The following is a 16,664-nucleotide window of genomic DNA, read 5'->3' on the forward strand; positions in this document are numbered from 1 at the left end:
GACACTGTGCGATCGCCTATGATACTGCAAAAGTCCGCGGAAAGTGCGCGCGGAGTCAACGCCACTCACAGTAGGCGCCGACAGTCTCTCTCCCTCCCTCTCTCTCTCTCTGTCAGCGCCGCACACACACACACACGCACACACGGAGCGTCGCGTCGGAGCGGTGAAGTGAAACAACCTGCAGATCACTTGAGTTGACGTGAACTGCGCTCGTGGTTACCGAGTCAGATCAATAAATAAATACTGAGGGCTTTATGCACAGCTCCACTACTTCCTGAACTCAAACAGGCTCCTTTCCTTCCTGTCTTACATTTTTGGACAAACTGATGAATCCAAGTGTGTCTGACCATTGTTGTGACGACTGAGGTCAGAGTCAGACACACCTGGATTCATCAGAGCCTGTTAAGTTCAAGAAGTAGTGGGGCTTGGCATAAAGCCTGTTGTCAGAGTAGCTAAATAGCTAAATATTTGTCTACAACCTGTTCAAATAACTAGAAAGACTAAAGCCTCGTGATTGACACATTTTAGAGCTGATGTATGGTAGAAAAAAGACAACAGAAAACAACAACAACAATGTAAATCAAATTAAATTGTGGATTATTGAACTGTTCCACCCTTAATGAACATTAAAGTGAACTCATGTCATCCTCCCAAACTGAACACATTCTCTGGTTTCTTCAGGATTCAGTCAGGATGCTGCTTGAACTGGCAGTGTCAGCAAAAAATACATATCGAGACGATATCGAGAATCGATCAATATGGAAAAACATATCGTGATAACGTTTTTTGCCATATCGCCCAGCCCTAACCTGGAGGCTCCTCTGTCCTGAACTGGTTTCACACCAGTAAACTCCAGAGTCCGACAGGGAGAGCTCTGTGATGAAGCAGGAGGAAATATCGAAGAAACCAAATCCTCCTGAACCACACTGCTCCTCCGTCTCTTCTGCTCTGCTCCTCTTCACCGTCAGTCCTCCTCCTGTCTGCTCGTCGTCAGCACAGCGCAGAAACACCGAGGTTTTAGTGAAGAACTGCTGAAGGTTTGGCTCGACATCCAGAGACACTGCAGGACACACACTGCAAAAACTCAAAATCTTACCAAGAATATTTGTCTTATTTCTAGTCAAAACAAATCTCATTATAGCCTACCTAAAATATGTATATTTATACATATACATACATAGTTATACATAAAAAGTAGCTTGTTTTTAGACACTTTTGACTTATTTCAAGTCTATTTTCATTTGAAATAAGTAGAAAAATCTGATAGTGGAGCAAGTTTTTCTCTCTTATTACAAGCACAAAAAAACTTGCTTTCACTGGCAGATTTTTCTACTTATTTCAAGTGAAAATTAGTTTGAAACAAGTGAAAATGATCTAAAAACAAGTTAATTTTTAGGTGATGAGTCTTATTTAAAGTGGAAAGAGATTAGTTTTGACTAAGATTTTGAGAGAGAGATAGAGAGTCAGTCAGATAGAGAGACACCGACAGTAACAGTTTCCTCTCTCACCTGCAGAAGCAGCTGGTCCAGACAGCAGCAGCACACACACACCTGTAACAGGAGGTCAGAGGTTAGAGCTGGTTGAACGTCTCTAGTAACAAACTTGAGCACAGCACCTGTAGATTATAGATAATAAGGACCAAAATTCGGGGGCCAGACAATCAAATACAAAATAATTTATGTTTTATTTTACTTGTAAGCACATCATTTTCATTTATACACATCTTTGGTATGATATAAATTGAAAAATCTTGAGAGCTGGACCCCCCATCCCCATTAAGGAGGCTCCCACATGCTTGAGCTTTACACCACTGACTTGTATCATCAGGACAGATATGCCCTGTGATTTTCAGCTTCAATATTTAGTTTAGTTTAGTTTAATAGGTTTATTTGTATCAGGGACAATGTACAAAATAACATTAGTCTCGAGATGAGAAAAGTTGCTTTGTACTGGATTTAGCATAGTCCCTGGGCAGGTGAGTAAGAACAAGAGAAAGATAAAAATGATCAATTTACAGACCTTTGCAGACCAAATATCCATCCATATAGGCTATCATACATATCTGATGCAAGGAGGCTGACAATCACATGACATGTCTGTTCTGATGATACAAGTCAGTGGTTCTGAAATGTGTGTTTCTCTTTTATAATAAACATTCTACATCTCGGAGGTGATGTCTTTCCATGCAGGCTTCTTTCACCTTTCAAACGGGGCAGAGCTCCGTGGGAAACAGTAGGAGAAAGACAGGCCGAGGGGGGAACCGGGACACAACACCAGAGGGAGGAGCAGGTGCAGGTGCCGAGGGACGCACGGAAAAACTACCGTGTCGCATCAAATGTGCACCGTTATGGAATCGTCTTTGGGGTATTGAACTTGCATGATGCGCGTCTACATTAAACACTGCAAAAACTCAACATCTTTCCAAGAATATTTGTCTTATTTCTTGTCAAAATGTCTCATTTCTAGTCAAAACTAACCTCTTTCCACTTAAAACAAGACTCGTCACCTAAAAAACAACAACAACAAGAAGTACCAAAGTGACATTTTTATTGAGATTCATAAACAGAAAGGCTGAGGAATACAATCTTTACACTTTAAACATAAAATACATTTAAAAATACAGAGACTGCTTGATGAAAAACTGTCCCTGAAGGCAACACGCATCAGTGAAAAGAGGAGGAGGTCTACGGAGACGATGAGCTGAGCTGCAGCAGAACTTCACAGAGGAAGAAGTCGACGCCGTCCTCACTGTCCTGTAACCCACAGAACAACTGATTACACACACACACACACACACACACACACACACACACACACACACACACACACACACACACACACACACACACACACACACACACACACACACACACACACACACACACACACACAGTAACTGACTTACCTCCTCTTATTGGTCTATACACGACTTCTGAATAAAGTCCATCTGAAACACACACACACAGTGAACTTTAACCAACACAGTGACAGAGTCATGTGACATGTGTGTGTATTGGAGGTTGTCATGGTTACCTGTCCTCCTCTGACCTCTGATGACCACCTGTCCATCGGTGACGTCCCCAGTCCCTGGAGGACAGAGTGACAGAGATGGGGGCACATTACACAACTTAGAGCTAATCAACTAGCGGCTCCACAGGCCACGCCCCCACATCAGCTGATCTCTGGCCTCATAACATCACAGATCGAAGGACTCCAGGACCAGGACCAGGACCAGGTGATTCCAGCTTCATACCTGTGAGTCTCCTCCACCACAGAACCAGGACTGGGGCCAGGACCAGGACCAGATAAACCACACCAACCAGGACTGATATAACTGGGACAGAGAGGGAGGAGGGAGGAGGAGAAGTAGGAGGAGGAAGAGGAAGAGGAGGAGGAGGAAGAGAGGTTGAGGATGTAGCAGGAGGAGGAGGATCTGTGGAGAGAGGAGCAGAACCTCGTTCAGTGCAGTGATCAGTCTTTTTTTGTATCTTTAAAGCAGAACTAGCTATGCAAGTCGGCCGGAAATAGCTCGCTCCTTCGCTGGTTTCTCTTTTTTTCCCTCTCCGGAGCTCCCCCACAGTTCTGGGAGGCACATGTCACTGTCGTAAAAACTCGCCGCCACCACCTCCTCCACCCCCTACACGTGCTTGTGTTTACTGCTGAAGGTAGAGAGCGGTGTTTGCTAAGCAGGGAGCTAATGCTAACACGGAGCTATGCTAACACAGAGCTAATGCTAACACGGAGCTAACGCTAATACGGCCACACACAGACACAAAGACACAGACATACACACACATGAATAAAGATTCCAAAACGCGAAGGCGTGTGTGTGTGTGTCATGATGTATTACATTATCTTATAAAAGATCCATGGTGTGTGTGTGTGTGTGTGTTAGCATTAGCTCCGTGTAGCCACAAGCCGAACTTCTAAACATTTCATGTTTCCATGGTTTCCTCCAACTCAAACCAATCACGATTCATGACATGCATGACGTCATCTGCGTTCTTATCTCGTACTTAGTTTCTCGCGATAGTTCTATCCATTGACAAGATTTGTAACACCGAGACGGACGATTGATCTTGTAAGTGCGGTTTTCAGCCAGTGGGGGGGGTGAGCGCATTGGCCTAGACCACATTCACCTCATAATAGGTCACTCTACCATCACAGTGACTCTGAGCCACAATAATTACAGCCGAAATCCTGCATAGTTCTGCTTTAAACTGTGATAGAAACAGGAAGTGATGTCAGCGTCCTGACCTCTGACCCTCAGCTGGCTCTCAGGAGACCGGCCAAACAGATCAGTAGCACACGAGTAGAGACCTCCATCAGACTGTTGGACTTTACTGAGCTTCAGTTCTTTATCAGGTTGAGATCCAAGTATCGTTCTGTTATGAAAGAAATAAGCCTTTTCTGTCATCTGTCCGTCTCTCCGTCTGCAGCTCAGAGTGACATCACTTCCTGTCATGACAGGAAGTGCAGGAATGTTCAGGATCAAATCACCTGAACGACAGAAACAAGAGTTATGTACAGACAGAGTTACAGCTACAGACCAGAGTCGTATACAGACAGAGTTACAGCTACAGACCAGAGTCGTATACAGACAGAGTTACAGCTACAGACCAGAGTCATATACAGACAGAGTTACAGCTACAGACCAGAGTCATATACAGAGTTACAGCTACAGACCAGAGTCATATACAGACAGAGTTACAGCTACAGACCAGAGTCATATACAGACAGAGTTACAGCTACAGACCAGCATCATATACACAGGGGCGCAGTATAGGGGGGAAAAGGGCCCATGACTGACAGGGCCCCCAAAAAATAGGTAAACACTAATATAAAATTATTAAAGGGACAGTATGTGAGATTTACCCCCATCTAGCGGTGCGGTTGCATGTCGGCACGTATTCTTGCTGTTGCGTTTACGTAAACTCGGGCAGAAGTCAGAAAAACAACACACGCTGCATGTATCAGGATAAACAAGCCTCTATGTAAACAAACGGTCCGCCAGCACGAGGCAAAACAATACAGGCATGACAATATGTTGTCATGGTGATGTCGTATCGTTTACCTGACCCACGTTTTACCGGCTTTCTCTCGTCGAGTAAAATAACATCCAGTTGGTTTGCCGACGGCGTCACTCACGGCGTCATTCAGGTGTCTGACTGCACCTGAAGGCAACACCAGTGCCTCCGTCCTTCCTCACACTAGCTACACGGTGGTGACAGTTTTAACAGGCGCTGTCTGGAAAACTTTCTCCCCGAGCCGAGAAGCTCCGGCGGCCCGAGTTTGAGGTTACTTACAGCCACGGTGACACTGAACGTAAAACATGGCGATTCAACATGGCAGAGAAGGTTCGGTGAACCCCCCCCTGTATGTTTGTAACGACTTGTAACATCTCATTCTAAGGTACGAGAAAGCGCTCGTTTGTATGCGGGCGCGATTCCACTTCAGTGAAATACGTATTTATGAAAGCGATATTTGATTTTTGTCAATAAAAAGCCAATAAAGTCCCATACTGTCCCTTTAAACCATCATCATTGAGTATATACATATATTTCAAATATAATAATACAATTAATGATCTCTTTGTTTTTGGCCATTGATCAAAAAGTAACCATCCATATTGACCAACCACCCCCCTGTATCTGCATTAAATAGTTTGGTCCTGCCTGAGCAGCGCACTTATCAGTGACGGTGTTTAGTTGCTGTCAGTAGATGCGCCAGAGCTACAGTGTTCACAATGTCACTTAGTAAACCAAAATCTGGTTTTCAAAAAAGGAAAGAGAGAAAAGAGAGAGATGGAAGACAAAGGAAAGGATGTCCATCTGTAACCCAGTTTTTCACCAAGAAAGGTGGGTAGCCTATAGTCTGTGTCTCTGTGAGTGGTATTAACCTGTTGGCTTGAAGTCCGTGTAAAGTTTGACATACCACAGAAAAGTGTGTTGTTAACCACCCTGCCAAATTTGAATGATTAAGAAAATTGCCAAATATATGAAATTAGGCTTCAAAATTGTGTAAAACCATAGACTGTATAAAAGAAAACTCTTTTATTTATTTATTTTTAATTTAATATAGCCTATCTTTAAGTTTGTTCACTTTCTTATTTTTAAATCGTTCATTAATGTTAAGAGAATTTTTGAAATTTTACAACAAAAATACATTGAGACTGTAAAATATGGCCTTTAGCACATTTTTTATGGTGGCTTTTAATCTTGCATCAAATAGTGAACTGCATACTGTATGCAGAATTGCATGCATGTTCAAATCACCAGCAGTAAATATTGTGCTAGTACTAGTATTGAACTACAAGAAGCAAGACAGTTGCAAGCCTTGAATTAGAGTTATGTAAAGCTTTTAATGGGATAGTTAGGTCCTAGAGATGTTTTGATTGATTGATTGATCATATTTATACTAAAAATAATAAAGGAAAAGGAAAACCGCCTTTTAAAAAATATAAATATGCTGCATCTGTGTACACACTTGCATAAGCATACATGTAAGTGCATGCTCACACACCAACACAAGCTGACTGAGCTTGATTAAAGCAGAAGTAAGCGATATTTTTGTGTTAATATAAGTCTTAAATAGTTATATCTTCCGACAGCAATCACTTCTATAGAGTGTTTGGACCGAAACACGGGTCTGTCAGTCACTCTGCTCTGCTCTGAGCCCAGGAGAAAACATTTATCGTATCCTACAGTTTTTATCCAATGAGGAGAGAGAACGGCATAAAGGGCTGTGTGTGCAGCCAAGGAACGCCGTGAATGTGGTGACGTAGGGACGAGGACCAATAGATCCATGACGAGGGCGGGGGCTGCTAACTCCATCGGCTGTACCAGTTCGATCTGGTACGAGTTCACGGGTCAGAAGTTACGAGTGGCCGTTATAGTGACTTTCACAGGTAAAACAGGTCGGAAAAACACGAGTGGGTTGCCTGAAACGCTAAAAAGTCGTAAGTCGTGACTTGAAGCTGTAATTTACGGTTTCAAAAGCCTGCCTGGAACGCAGCATTAGCCAAAACCACCGGATCGCTTACTTCTGCTTTAACCAAAATCATGCAGTTTTAAATTGTAAATGCAATAACAAAGCCAAACAAAACAAATAAATAAACAATTGACAAAATATGCAAGAGCACTTTTTTTTTCTTTTTCTTTAATTCATTTATTCACTTATTTATTTATTTATTTTCTTCCCTCCCCCCCTCCCCTCCTCCCTCTCCTTTACCCCCTCTCTCTCTTTGCCTTAAATAACTCAAATGATATTTTATTTTATTTTCTCTTTGTGGTGACAACAGTTGCACAGTGGGGGCCGATTTGATTTTTTTGTCATGGGGCCCAAAATTCCTGGCGGCGCCCCTGCATATATGGACAGAGTTACGTGAACCATTTATATGACCTCTTTCTAATTATTTTCAAACCTGGCTTAGGCACTTTAGTTTTTCTGACTGTTACTATTTAATTATGGTCGCTGCAACCAATAGGCACCAGTAGAAACCTCCATCAGACTGTTGGAACCTCTCACCTTCTGTCACAGTGATGACGGCCTCGTTGCTCTTCTCTCCTGAACTGGTTTCACACCAGTAAACTCCAGAGTCTGACAGGGAGAGAGGAGAGATGAAGCAGGAAATAAAAAAGACCCCAAATCCTGGACGACACTGCTCCTCCGTCTCTTCTCCTCTGCTCCTCTTCACCGTCAGTCCTCCTGTCTGCTCATTGTCAGTACAGCGAAAAATCACTGAGTTTCCAGTGAAGAACTGCTGAAGGTTTGGCTCGACATCCACAGACACTGGAGGACAGAGATAGAGAGAGTCAGTTGTAATGGTCTCTGTCCGACTCATTAGGCTGTTTCTCTTTTTCATTAGCACTTCTTGTCTCTGTTGTTCATCTGATATCCATAGATACATCTGTGACACTACCATAGCTGGGAATTTTTTATTTTTTGTAACTGAGAACTACCATCGTTGGTATTACATCTGCCACTGTCGCCACTTTCATGTTTTATTTTTATTATTACTTTATTCATTACTATCGATACTATGAATAATCTTGCTGCTATAAGCACTTTGCACTTTGCCTACCTCATACATGTTGTTGTCTAAATGTTGTCCATTGTCTAACTGTGTCTGTTTATGCCTCATATTTGTATAGTAGCTTGTATTCTGTGTATTTTACTACTTTTATGTTATGTGTAGGGACTACAGATGGAAATTAGCTGGGAGCTAAATCTGGTGCAACCATCTTTTCATTTTTTCCTTTAAATGATTAATGTAATTGCACACTGTCCCTTATTAAAGGGACAACGAGGAGTTTCTATTCGGTTATAAAAAAGTCTCACGTTAATGTGGATGAATCTCCGCTACCCACACTTGTTAATGGGCCCATTTTCGATAAATATATCGTTCTGTCTCTATGGTTATTTTGTTATTATTAGTGGTGGCGGAGATGCTGGTCGAGCCGACCAGCGTTTTTTACTTTCGGTTTCGCAACGAGTCATGAGAATAACGCAGCTGAATCGCCGTTTATGGTCGGAACTCCGACGGTATGTGAACCTCTTTGAACCTCTGACTTTAATTATTGATGAATGAAAACATGAGTCCGTCTTGCGCCGGTCAAAAGAATTTTACGGTGCGGAGGCTCATAAATGTAGTGTGAAAACGCTTCGCTTTTCCAAAACTCCTCGTTGTCCCTTTAAACTAATAAACTAAACTAAACAAAAACTAAACTAATGGTAAATTTGAATATTCCTTTGTTTTAATCACTTGAGACGTTCCCACACCCTGCTTTCCCAGATCTCCTTTTGTTTGTTACCCATCTGTGTATTTTAACCCAGACCTCTTTGCCCTGCAGGATGCCCCAGGTGTGAAATACCCCCCGCAGCAGACAGAGGGGTGTCAAACACAATTTAAGGGGGCATTCCTCAGGTATAAATGTTAGGTCACCCCATTTATCTTTGTCTTTCTTTACCATTACCGCTCGGGTGAGGATTGACCTTTCTTTGCAAGGAAATAAAAACATGTCCAAATCTCCATTTCATTATTCACCAACAGCAAACAGCAAAAAATTTCCACGACACAGTCAGATGGAGAGACACCGACAGACAGTAACAGTTTCCTCTCTCACCTGCAGAAGCAGCTGGTCCAGACAGCAGCAGCACACACACACCTGTAACAGGAGGTCAGAGGTCAGTGACGGTTCAGACCTCCATGAGGCCCTCGCTGAATATGTACGAAGGAGTATTAGGGCCAGCCAAAAAAAAAAAAAAAGAAAGTCAGACAAAGAAAAGAAAAAAAAGAAAGAAATCCGGAAAAAAAAACAGGCAAAAAAAAAAAAGGGAGGGGGGGTATAAAAATAAATACATTGAGAAAATATCACAGTAGCCTACTGGACCATCAGGACAACAATTTAGGGGTAAAAAATGACCGGAATTCTCCTTTAACCTACTCCAGAGCCCCTTCATGCTTTGAAGAGCAGGAAGTGACAGACTGAGTGGTCTAACGGTAGTGGAGCTGTAACAGTGTGTGATCCTGCTCAGTCCCATCTATTCTTCTTTGTAAAAAACTGCAGCACGTCAGACAGTAAATGTTCAGTTTCAAAGAGACACTCGTCATTTTTGAAGCTTCAGCTGTGTTGACTCACCCAGCAGCAGAGACACAGGTGCAGTCTTCATGTTGTCTTGTAGTCGACTGACTGTCAGTCTGAGCTGCAGAGCGTCGACTTCCTCATCTTCCTCCCTCATGGGCTGGACTCTGGGTCATAAAACCTCTGCTGTGGTGGAAGATACTATAGTCTGTTCATACAACAGTTTTCCTTTTTGTGGTGGGCTGTACATGTGAAGAAGCACGTAGCCTCACCTTTGTGGGGAGTGTGAATCTGCAGATCCTGAGCTACCAGGAAGTGGAAGAGGTGAAACCTTAAATATGTATATATAGTTATACATAAAAAAAGTAGCTTGTTTTTAGACACTTTTGACTTATTTCAAGTCTATTTTCATTTGAAATAAGTAGAAATATCTGATAGTGGAGCAAGTTTTTCTTTCTATTACAAACACAAAAAACTTGCTTTCACTGGCAGATTTTTCTACTTATTTCAAGTGAAAATTTGTTTGAAACAAGTGAAAATGATCTAAAAACAAGTTAATTTTTAGGTGACGAGTCTTATTTTAAGTAGAAAGAGATTAGTTTTGACTAGAAATGAGACATTTTGACAAGAAATAAGACAAATATTCATGGAAAGATTTTGAGTTTTTGCAGTGCAGAGAGAGACTTCACTCTGTTTTAGTGTTGTTGTGTAGCTACAACACATCCACACAACGACAACAAGAAGTACCAAAGTGAGTTTTTATTGAGATTCATAAACAGAAAGGCTGAGGAATTCAAACTTTACACTTTAAACATAAAATACATTTAAAAAATGCAGAGACTGCTTGATGAATTTAGTGAAAGGAGGAGGAGGTCTACGGAGACGATGAGGCCTCTGAGCTGCAGCAGAACTTCACAGAGGAAGAAGTCGACGCTGTCCTCACTGTCCTGTAACCCACAGAACAACTGATTACACACACACACACACACACACACACACACACACACACACACACACACACACACACACACACACACACAGTAACCGACTTACCTCCTCTTATTGGTCTATACACGACTTCTGAATAAAGTCCATCTGAAACACACCCACACAGTGAACTTTAACCAACACAGTGACAGAGTCATGTGATGTGTGCATGGGGTTGTCATGGTTACCTCTCCTCCTCCCTCCAGCTGCCCTCTGACCTCTGATGACCACCTGTCCATCGGTGACGTCCTCAGTCCCTGACACTGGAGAGTGTGTGAGTGTGTTAGGTGGGGGTACATTACACAACTTAGAGCTGTAGCCAAAGATATTCAATAAATAGAAAGATGCTCCATGATGGTTTCACTTCCTGTCTCTCTAAATGGGCGTGGCCAACCATCAGTTTCACTTCCTAGCTGTGTCTCAATTCAGGGTCTGCATCCTTCGGAGGGTGCATTTGAAGGCCGATTACGTCACAGCGCTGCGTGAAGGCTGTCTTGTCCCAATTCGTCCAAATTCGAAGGGTCCTCCAAATGCAGCCTCTAAATGCGTCCTCCTTTCCCCTCCATTCGGAGGATGCATCGCTACCATCCTTCGCGGCCTCCCGTATCCCAAGATGCTTTGCTGCACCGTTGTTGTTATTAGCAACCTAGCCGTTAGCTATCGAACGTAGCAGCTCTGTGCTGTAGCCACGGTAACCCGGCTCTGCGGCCGGCTCGGAGGTGTGGCTGCCTGCTGCTGAGCTCTGCTCTGGCTGCACAGGTGAGGAGCGGAGGCAAAGCATCTGACTCAAATGATAATAAAGCTATGAAAACATATCACTCTGCTCTTTATTCTCTATTCACTTAATAGCCTGAAGCCTGAAGCCTGAAGCCTAGCCCCCTGGCTGCTGTTCAGTTGTTTTTTTATTAGTATATTAATGATAACTGCCCGTGTATTTATTCTACTTATTGAAAAAAAGAAAGAAAAAAAAGTGAGGAGCGGAGAAGCGGAAGAGCCGTTGCAGGCGCCACTTGCCAAATGTTTAACGTTATGCTGTTGTTTACATTCGGCCGTTGTTTACATTCGGATGCAATCAGGAAATGCTCTGAAGGCTAGACCGTCTCATTTACCGACGGTTGATGCGGCCGACGGAGGAGCCTCCGAAGCCGTTGCCTCCGGAGACCGCGTAGGCTGGGTCCTCCGAAGGCTGCAGCCCCTGAATTGAGACACAGCTACAGTCTCTCTAAATGGGCGTGGCCAATCGTCAGTTTCACTTCCTGTCTCTCTAAGTGGGCGTGGCCAACCGTCACCACCTCGTCTGTGAACGTGTGTGTGGATTTATACAATCTGTAGGTAGATGAAAGTGGAATATTTATATTTTCTTATGATAACATCAAATATTTACACCACTAACAGTCATATTTAGCATGATGAAAAATAATTTAAATCATTTTCACGGGAGTTTGCGGCCGTTTGTTTGACGTTGCCATGGAGATCTGTGGCCAAATCTGGCGAGAGTGTGTCGTAGAGACAGAGACAGGTCTGGAACAAAGTGGATTTTCTCCTGATGTGTCCGTCTGAAAGTTGACACTTTGGTGTCAAACTGTTCAGAAGAGATGTGGCTTGTGGAAAATGAGTCCAAAATTTACTTCAGTGACTGTGGGGAGAAAGGACAGACCATAATCTGTGTTCACGTTCAATTGTCCCATTGGAGTCAATACACTCTATGCTGCCTCTGGTCTCCCTAAAGGGGCGTGGCCGAGCAGAAGCCTAGTGACATCATACAGGAAGCTGACTCCTCATGGGGGGTCTTGGGTTGTGTCCGAAATCCCTCCCTCATTCCCTCCTCCCTACTCACTATATAGTGAATTCAATATAGTGACTCACTGGTCAAATAAAAAAACACTTTCGGACACTACTCCGCCGCACAGTTAATGACGTATTACGTTGCGTAATTAAAACGTTCCGACCGCAATTGTAACGGCCGGTGCAGGTACCATGGATACAACCATGGTAACGGCCAGTGTAGGTACCATGGATACAGCCATGGTAACAGCCGGTGTAGAGGAGTAAAGCAATATATTAAGCGGTAATATATACATATTTAAGCATCAAAGATGTTCAAACCCACATAGTTTGAAACAACGTTAAAAACACACACAGCCAGTGTCACAATTAAGCATAACGTCCGCTAGCTTAATGCTAACGTTAATGTAAAACACCATAGACGGGCTAACAGATATTAGCCTCGCTATCCAGAGTCTGTGGTCAGTTTATAACGCTTGTTAGGAAATTTGCTCTGACGTTTGTTGTGGGAGTCTGTGGAAGCCGCGACCGGACAACTCTGGCAGCTGGACACATTTATTGAGGCTGCTGCACTACTGCATTTACACCGGTCGTTCTGGGCTGGTGTGTTAACGTTTGTTAACGGCGTCGATCCGTGACCGCAATGCATGATGGGATATCTTGCTCAGGTTAGTGACCATCGGATGCTCACTACATTTGGCGGTGAATTGTGGGATAGATTCAGTCACTATATAGTGAACATTAATAATCACTAAACATTCGGACACCACTACAAAATGGCCTGGTCAGTAGATAGTGAGTAGGGGGGTTATTTCGGACACAGCCTTGGTTTATAAACCGTCTTTGCTGTAATCAACTAGTCTGTGGCTCCACAGGCCACAAGCTTCATACCTGTGTGTCTCTGTCTCTCGCACCACAGAACCAGGACCGGGACCAGGACCAGGACCAGGACCAAATAAACCACACCAACCAGGACTGATATACCTGGGGCAGAGAGGGAGGAGGGAGGAGGAGAAGTAGGAGGAGGAGGAGGAGGATCTGTGGAGACAGGAGCAGAACCTGGTTCAGTGCAGTGATCAGTTTTTTTTTGTATCTTGTGATAGAAACAGGAAGTGATGTCAGCGTCCTGACCTCTGACCCTCAGCTGGCTCTCAGGAGACCGGTCAAACCAATCAGTAGCACACGAGTAGAAACCTTCATCAGACTGTTGGACTTTACTGAGCTTCAGTTCATCAGTTCGAGATCCAAGTCTCGTTCCGTTACGGTAGAAAAAAGCCTCTTCTGCCACCTGTCTGCCTCCCCGTCTGCAGCTCAGAGTGACATCACTTCCTGTCATGACAGGAAGTGCAGGAATCTCCAGGATCAAATCACCTGAACGACAGAAACCAGAGTCATATACAGACAGAGTTACAGCTACAGACCAGAGTCATATACAGAGTTACAGCTACAGAGTCTGAACCTCTCACCTTTAGTCACAGTGATGTCGACCTCGTCGCTCCTCTCTCCTGAACTGGTTTCACACCAGTAAACTCCAGAGTCTGAGCGGGAGAGAGGAGAGATGAAGCAGGAGGAACCATCAAAGAACCCAAATCCTGGACCACACTGCTCCGTCTGTCCTCTTCTGGTCCTCTTCACCATCAGTCCTCCTCCTGTCTGCTCATCATCAACACAGCTCAGAGACACTGACTCTCCAGGGAAGAACTGCTGAAGGTTTGGCTCGACATCCAGAGACACTGGAGGACAGAGAGAGAGACAGAGAGAGAGAGAGATAGAGGGTCAGTCAGATAGAGAAACACAGACAGACAGTAACAGTTTCCTCTCTCACCTGCAGAAGCAGCTGGTCCAGACAGCAGCAGCACACACACACCTGTAACAGGAGGTCAGAGGTCAGTGAAGGTCAGAGTCAGAGCTTCACCTTGTCCTTCGTTCTGTGTTTTTACTGGTTGATGATGCTCCAACATATCTAGTAACAAACAGTAAACTGACTGCACTGGTTTTACTTATATTTTTCAAACGTAGGTAATCATTTAGGCTACAGCGTCACTGTCATATTACGGTGGCCGGGAGGTGCAAACCAAGATTACAACATGTAAAACACATTTACAAGTCCCGAAACAAATTTACATTTCAGAAAACAAATTAACAAGAAACGAAACACTTTTACAAATTTAAAACATCAACAAGTGTGGGTAGCGGAGATTCATCCACATTAACGTGAGACTTTTTTATAACCGAATAGAAACTCCTCGTTGTCCCTTTAATTTGTTTTCTGAAATGTAAATTTGTTTCGGGACTTGTAAATGTGTTATGCCGGTGCATATTCTCATTTGTCCAGGTCATAGTATTTCAAAGGAGGTTAAATCGAAAGCAACTGGACTTAGTTATTTGTCTAGGAAGACGTTTCACCTCTCATCCAAGAGGCTTCATCAGTTCATGTACGCAGCTGACCAGGCTGGGACTGGTCCAACTATCTGGTGTGGAGACTTTGAATGACTGCCTTGATGGAAAGTTGGTTTCGACTTCGTTAGTGCCCTATTGTGTTATAACGACAGTCGTTGGAGTCACTTGCCACTTGTGAACAGTGGTTTCACCACCACCACCACCACTGTTCACAAGTGGCAAGTGACTCCAACAACTGTCGTTAGAACACAATAGGGCACTAACGAAGTCGAAACCAACTTCCCACCAACGACTGTCACTCCAACTACTGTCGTTGGCACTTGGAGCACAAAAGGGAACCAGTGACATCATCACCCTTGTGAACGCCCACACAAGAGGTTAAATAGTGAGTCTCCACACCAGATAGTTGGACCAGTCCCAGCCTGGTCAGCTGCTACATGAACTGATGAAGCCTCTTGGATGAGAGGTGAAACGTCTTCCTAGACAAATAACTAAGTCCAGTTGCTTTCGATTTAACCTCCTTTGAAATAAATGTGTTATGGTGGTGTAGTTTTGTTTTATGATATGTAAAAATGTTTTCTAAAATGTAAATTTGTCTCAAGCTTTGTAAAAGTGTTTTACATGTTGTAATCTTGGTTTGCACCTCCCAGCCACTAAGCCATAACTACATCCATCTTTGCCTGTGGGCTATCCAAGTAAACAATATTCAATCTTAAGTCAATATTTATCCAATAAAAATTAAAAATAAAATTATAAAAAATAGAAGCAAGCAAATCAAAAGCAATGTCTGATTTCCATTTGTTAATTTTCTCTAAATGTTTTATTTATTATTAATTCTGTCAGTTTCAAGTTACTTCAGTGATGACTGTGGGTTTTTCTTTCTTTAAAGGTGTACAGAAAAGAAAATTGAATTTGAGCCCACTCTGGGTCATAAAATTAGTGTAATAACTCATCTATCAGACGATGTAGGCCAAACTTTGTGCAAAATTCTATTTTTGAGTAAATCCGGGATGAAAGTGTGTATTTTTTTCCCCGCATTGGATAATGCAGGCGCACGGATTATACGTCAGCCTGTACACGATTCACCAGCCACTGATATTGGATCCATAATCCGTCATTCAAACGTCTGAGACACACACACACACACGGAGCTCGGGCTCGCCCCAAGCTTTGAATATCCCGCCCGCTCGATAACGACCAATCAAATTCGTTTTCCTTACTCGGGTAAACTCGTGTTGCAGCTCGTGACAATTCGGCACAACAAACAGGACAAACGGCCATTTCTGTACACCTTTAATGGAAAGGTACCAACTGTTTTGTCCAGGTCTTCATCTACAGAGGTCAGTAAAGGTCAGTGGTCAATAAAAATAAAAACAGAAATGTGTGTGTTGACTCACCCAGCAGCAGAGACACAGGTGCAGTCTTCATGTTGTCTTGTCGTCCACTGACCGTCAGTCTGAGCTGCAGAGCGTCAACTCCAGTTTCTCTAAATTTTAGTTTTTGTGGTGGGCTGCACCAAAGTTTGTGTGAAGTGTGAATCTGCAGATCCTGAGCAACCAGGAAGTAAAAAAATTGAAATAACTGAACATGTTTCCAAGCTAATAATCCACCACACAGTGTGCACACACATTGACTTTGCATTGCTCCTTTACTTATACATGTGTTTCAGTAAAAAAAGCACAATGTTTTGATAACTGTTTTTGAACTGAATGAATTTTAAAACTGAAATGATTTTTGACAGATTTTGCAGTTGTCCATACATTTTCCTCCTAAATACTTTGTTGAGCATTTTTGGATACAAACGTGAAAACTTCTGTGTGAGTGAAGAGCAGCTGTTGGACTGTGTGAGAAAGTCTGTTCCCTCTCCCTGCATGGACTCATGTGTTTCAGCTGCCATGATGGATTTGA

At 43.2% G+C, this 16,664-nt stretch overlaps 1 protein-coding gene across 1 annotated transcript; it reads right to left on the reverse strand.

Moving 5' to 3' along the window:
* Positions 1-11,217: 11,217 nt before the first annotated feature.
* On the reverse strand, positions 11,218-16,227 carry LOC311003470 (Fc receptor-like protein 5; the record flags this gene model as incomplete). Its single annotated transcript, XM_083995237.1, has 5 exons — positions 16,154-16,227; positions 14,182-14,223; positions 13,823-14,089; positions 13,495-13,727; positions 11,218-11,322 (listed from the first exon to the last, which is right to left on the reverse strand). Exons 1-5 carry the CDS (start codon positions 16,182-16,184, stop codon positions 11,218-11,220), a joined length of 678 nt encoding a protein of 225 aa, XP_083851363.1. The 5' UTR covers positions 16,185-16,227.
* Between the last annotated feature and the right edge of the window lie 437 nt (positions 16,228-16,664).

The sequence above is a fragment of the Trachurus trachurus genome (genome assembly GCF_905171665.1).
Source record: "Trachurus trachurus genome assembly, chromosome: 20".
NCBI classification, from domain to species: Eukaryota; Metazoa; Chordata; class Actinopteri; order Carangiformes; family Carangidae; genus Trachurus; species Trachurus trachurus.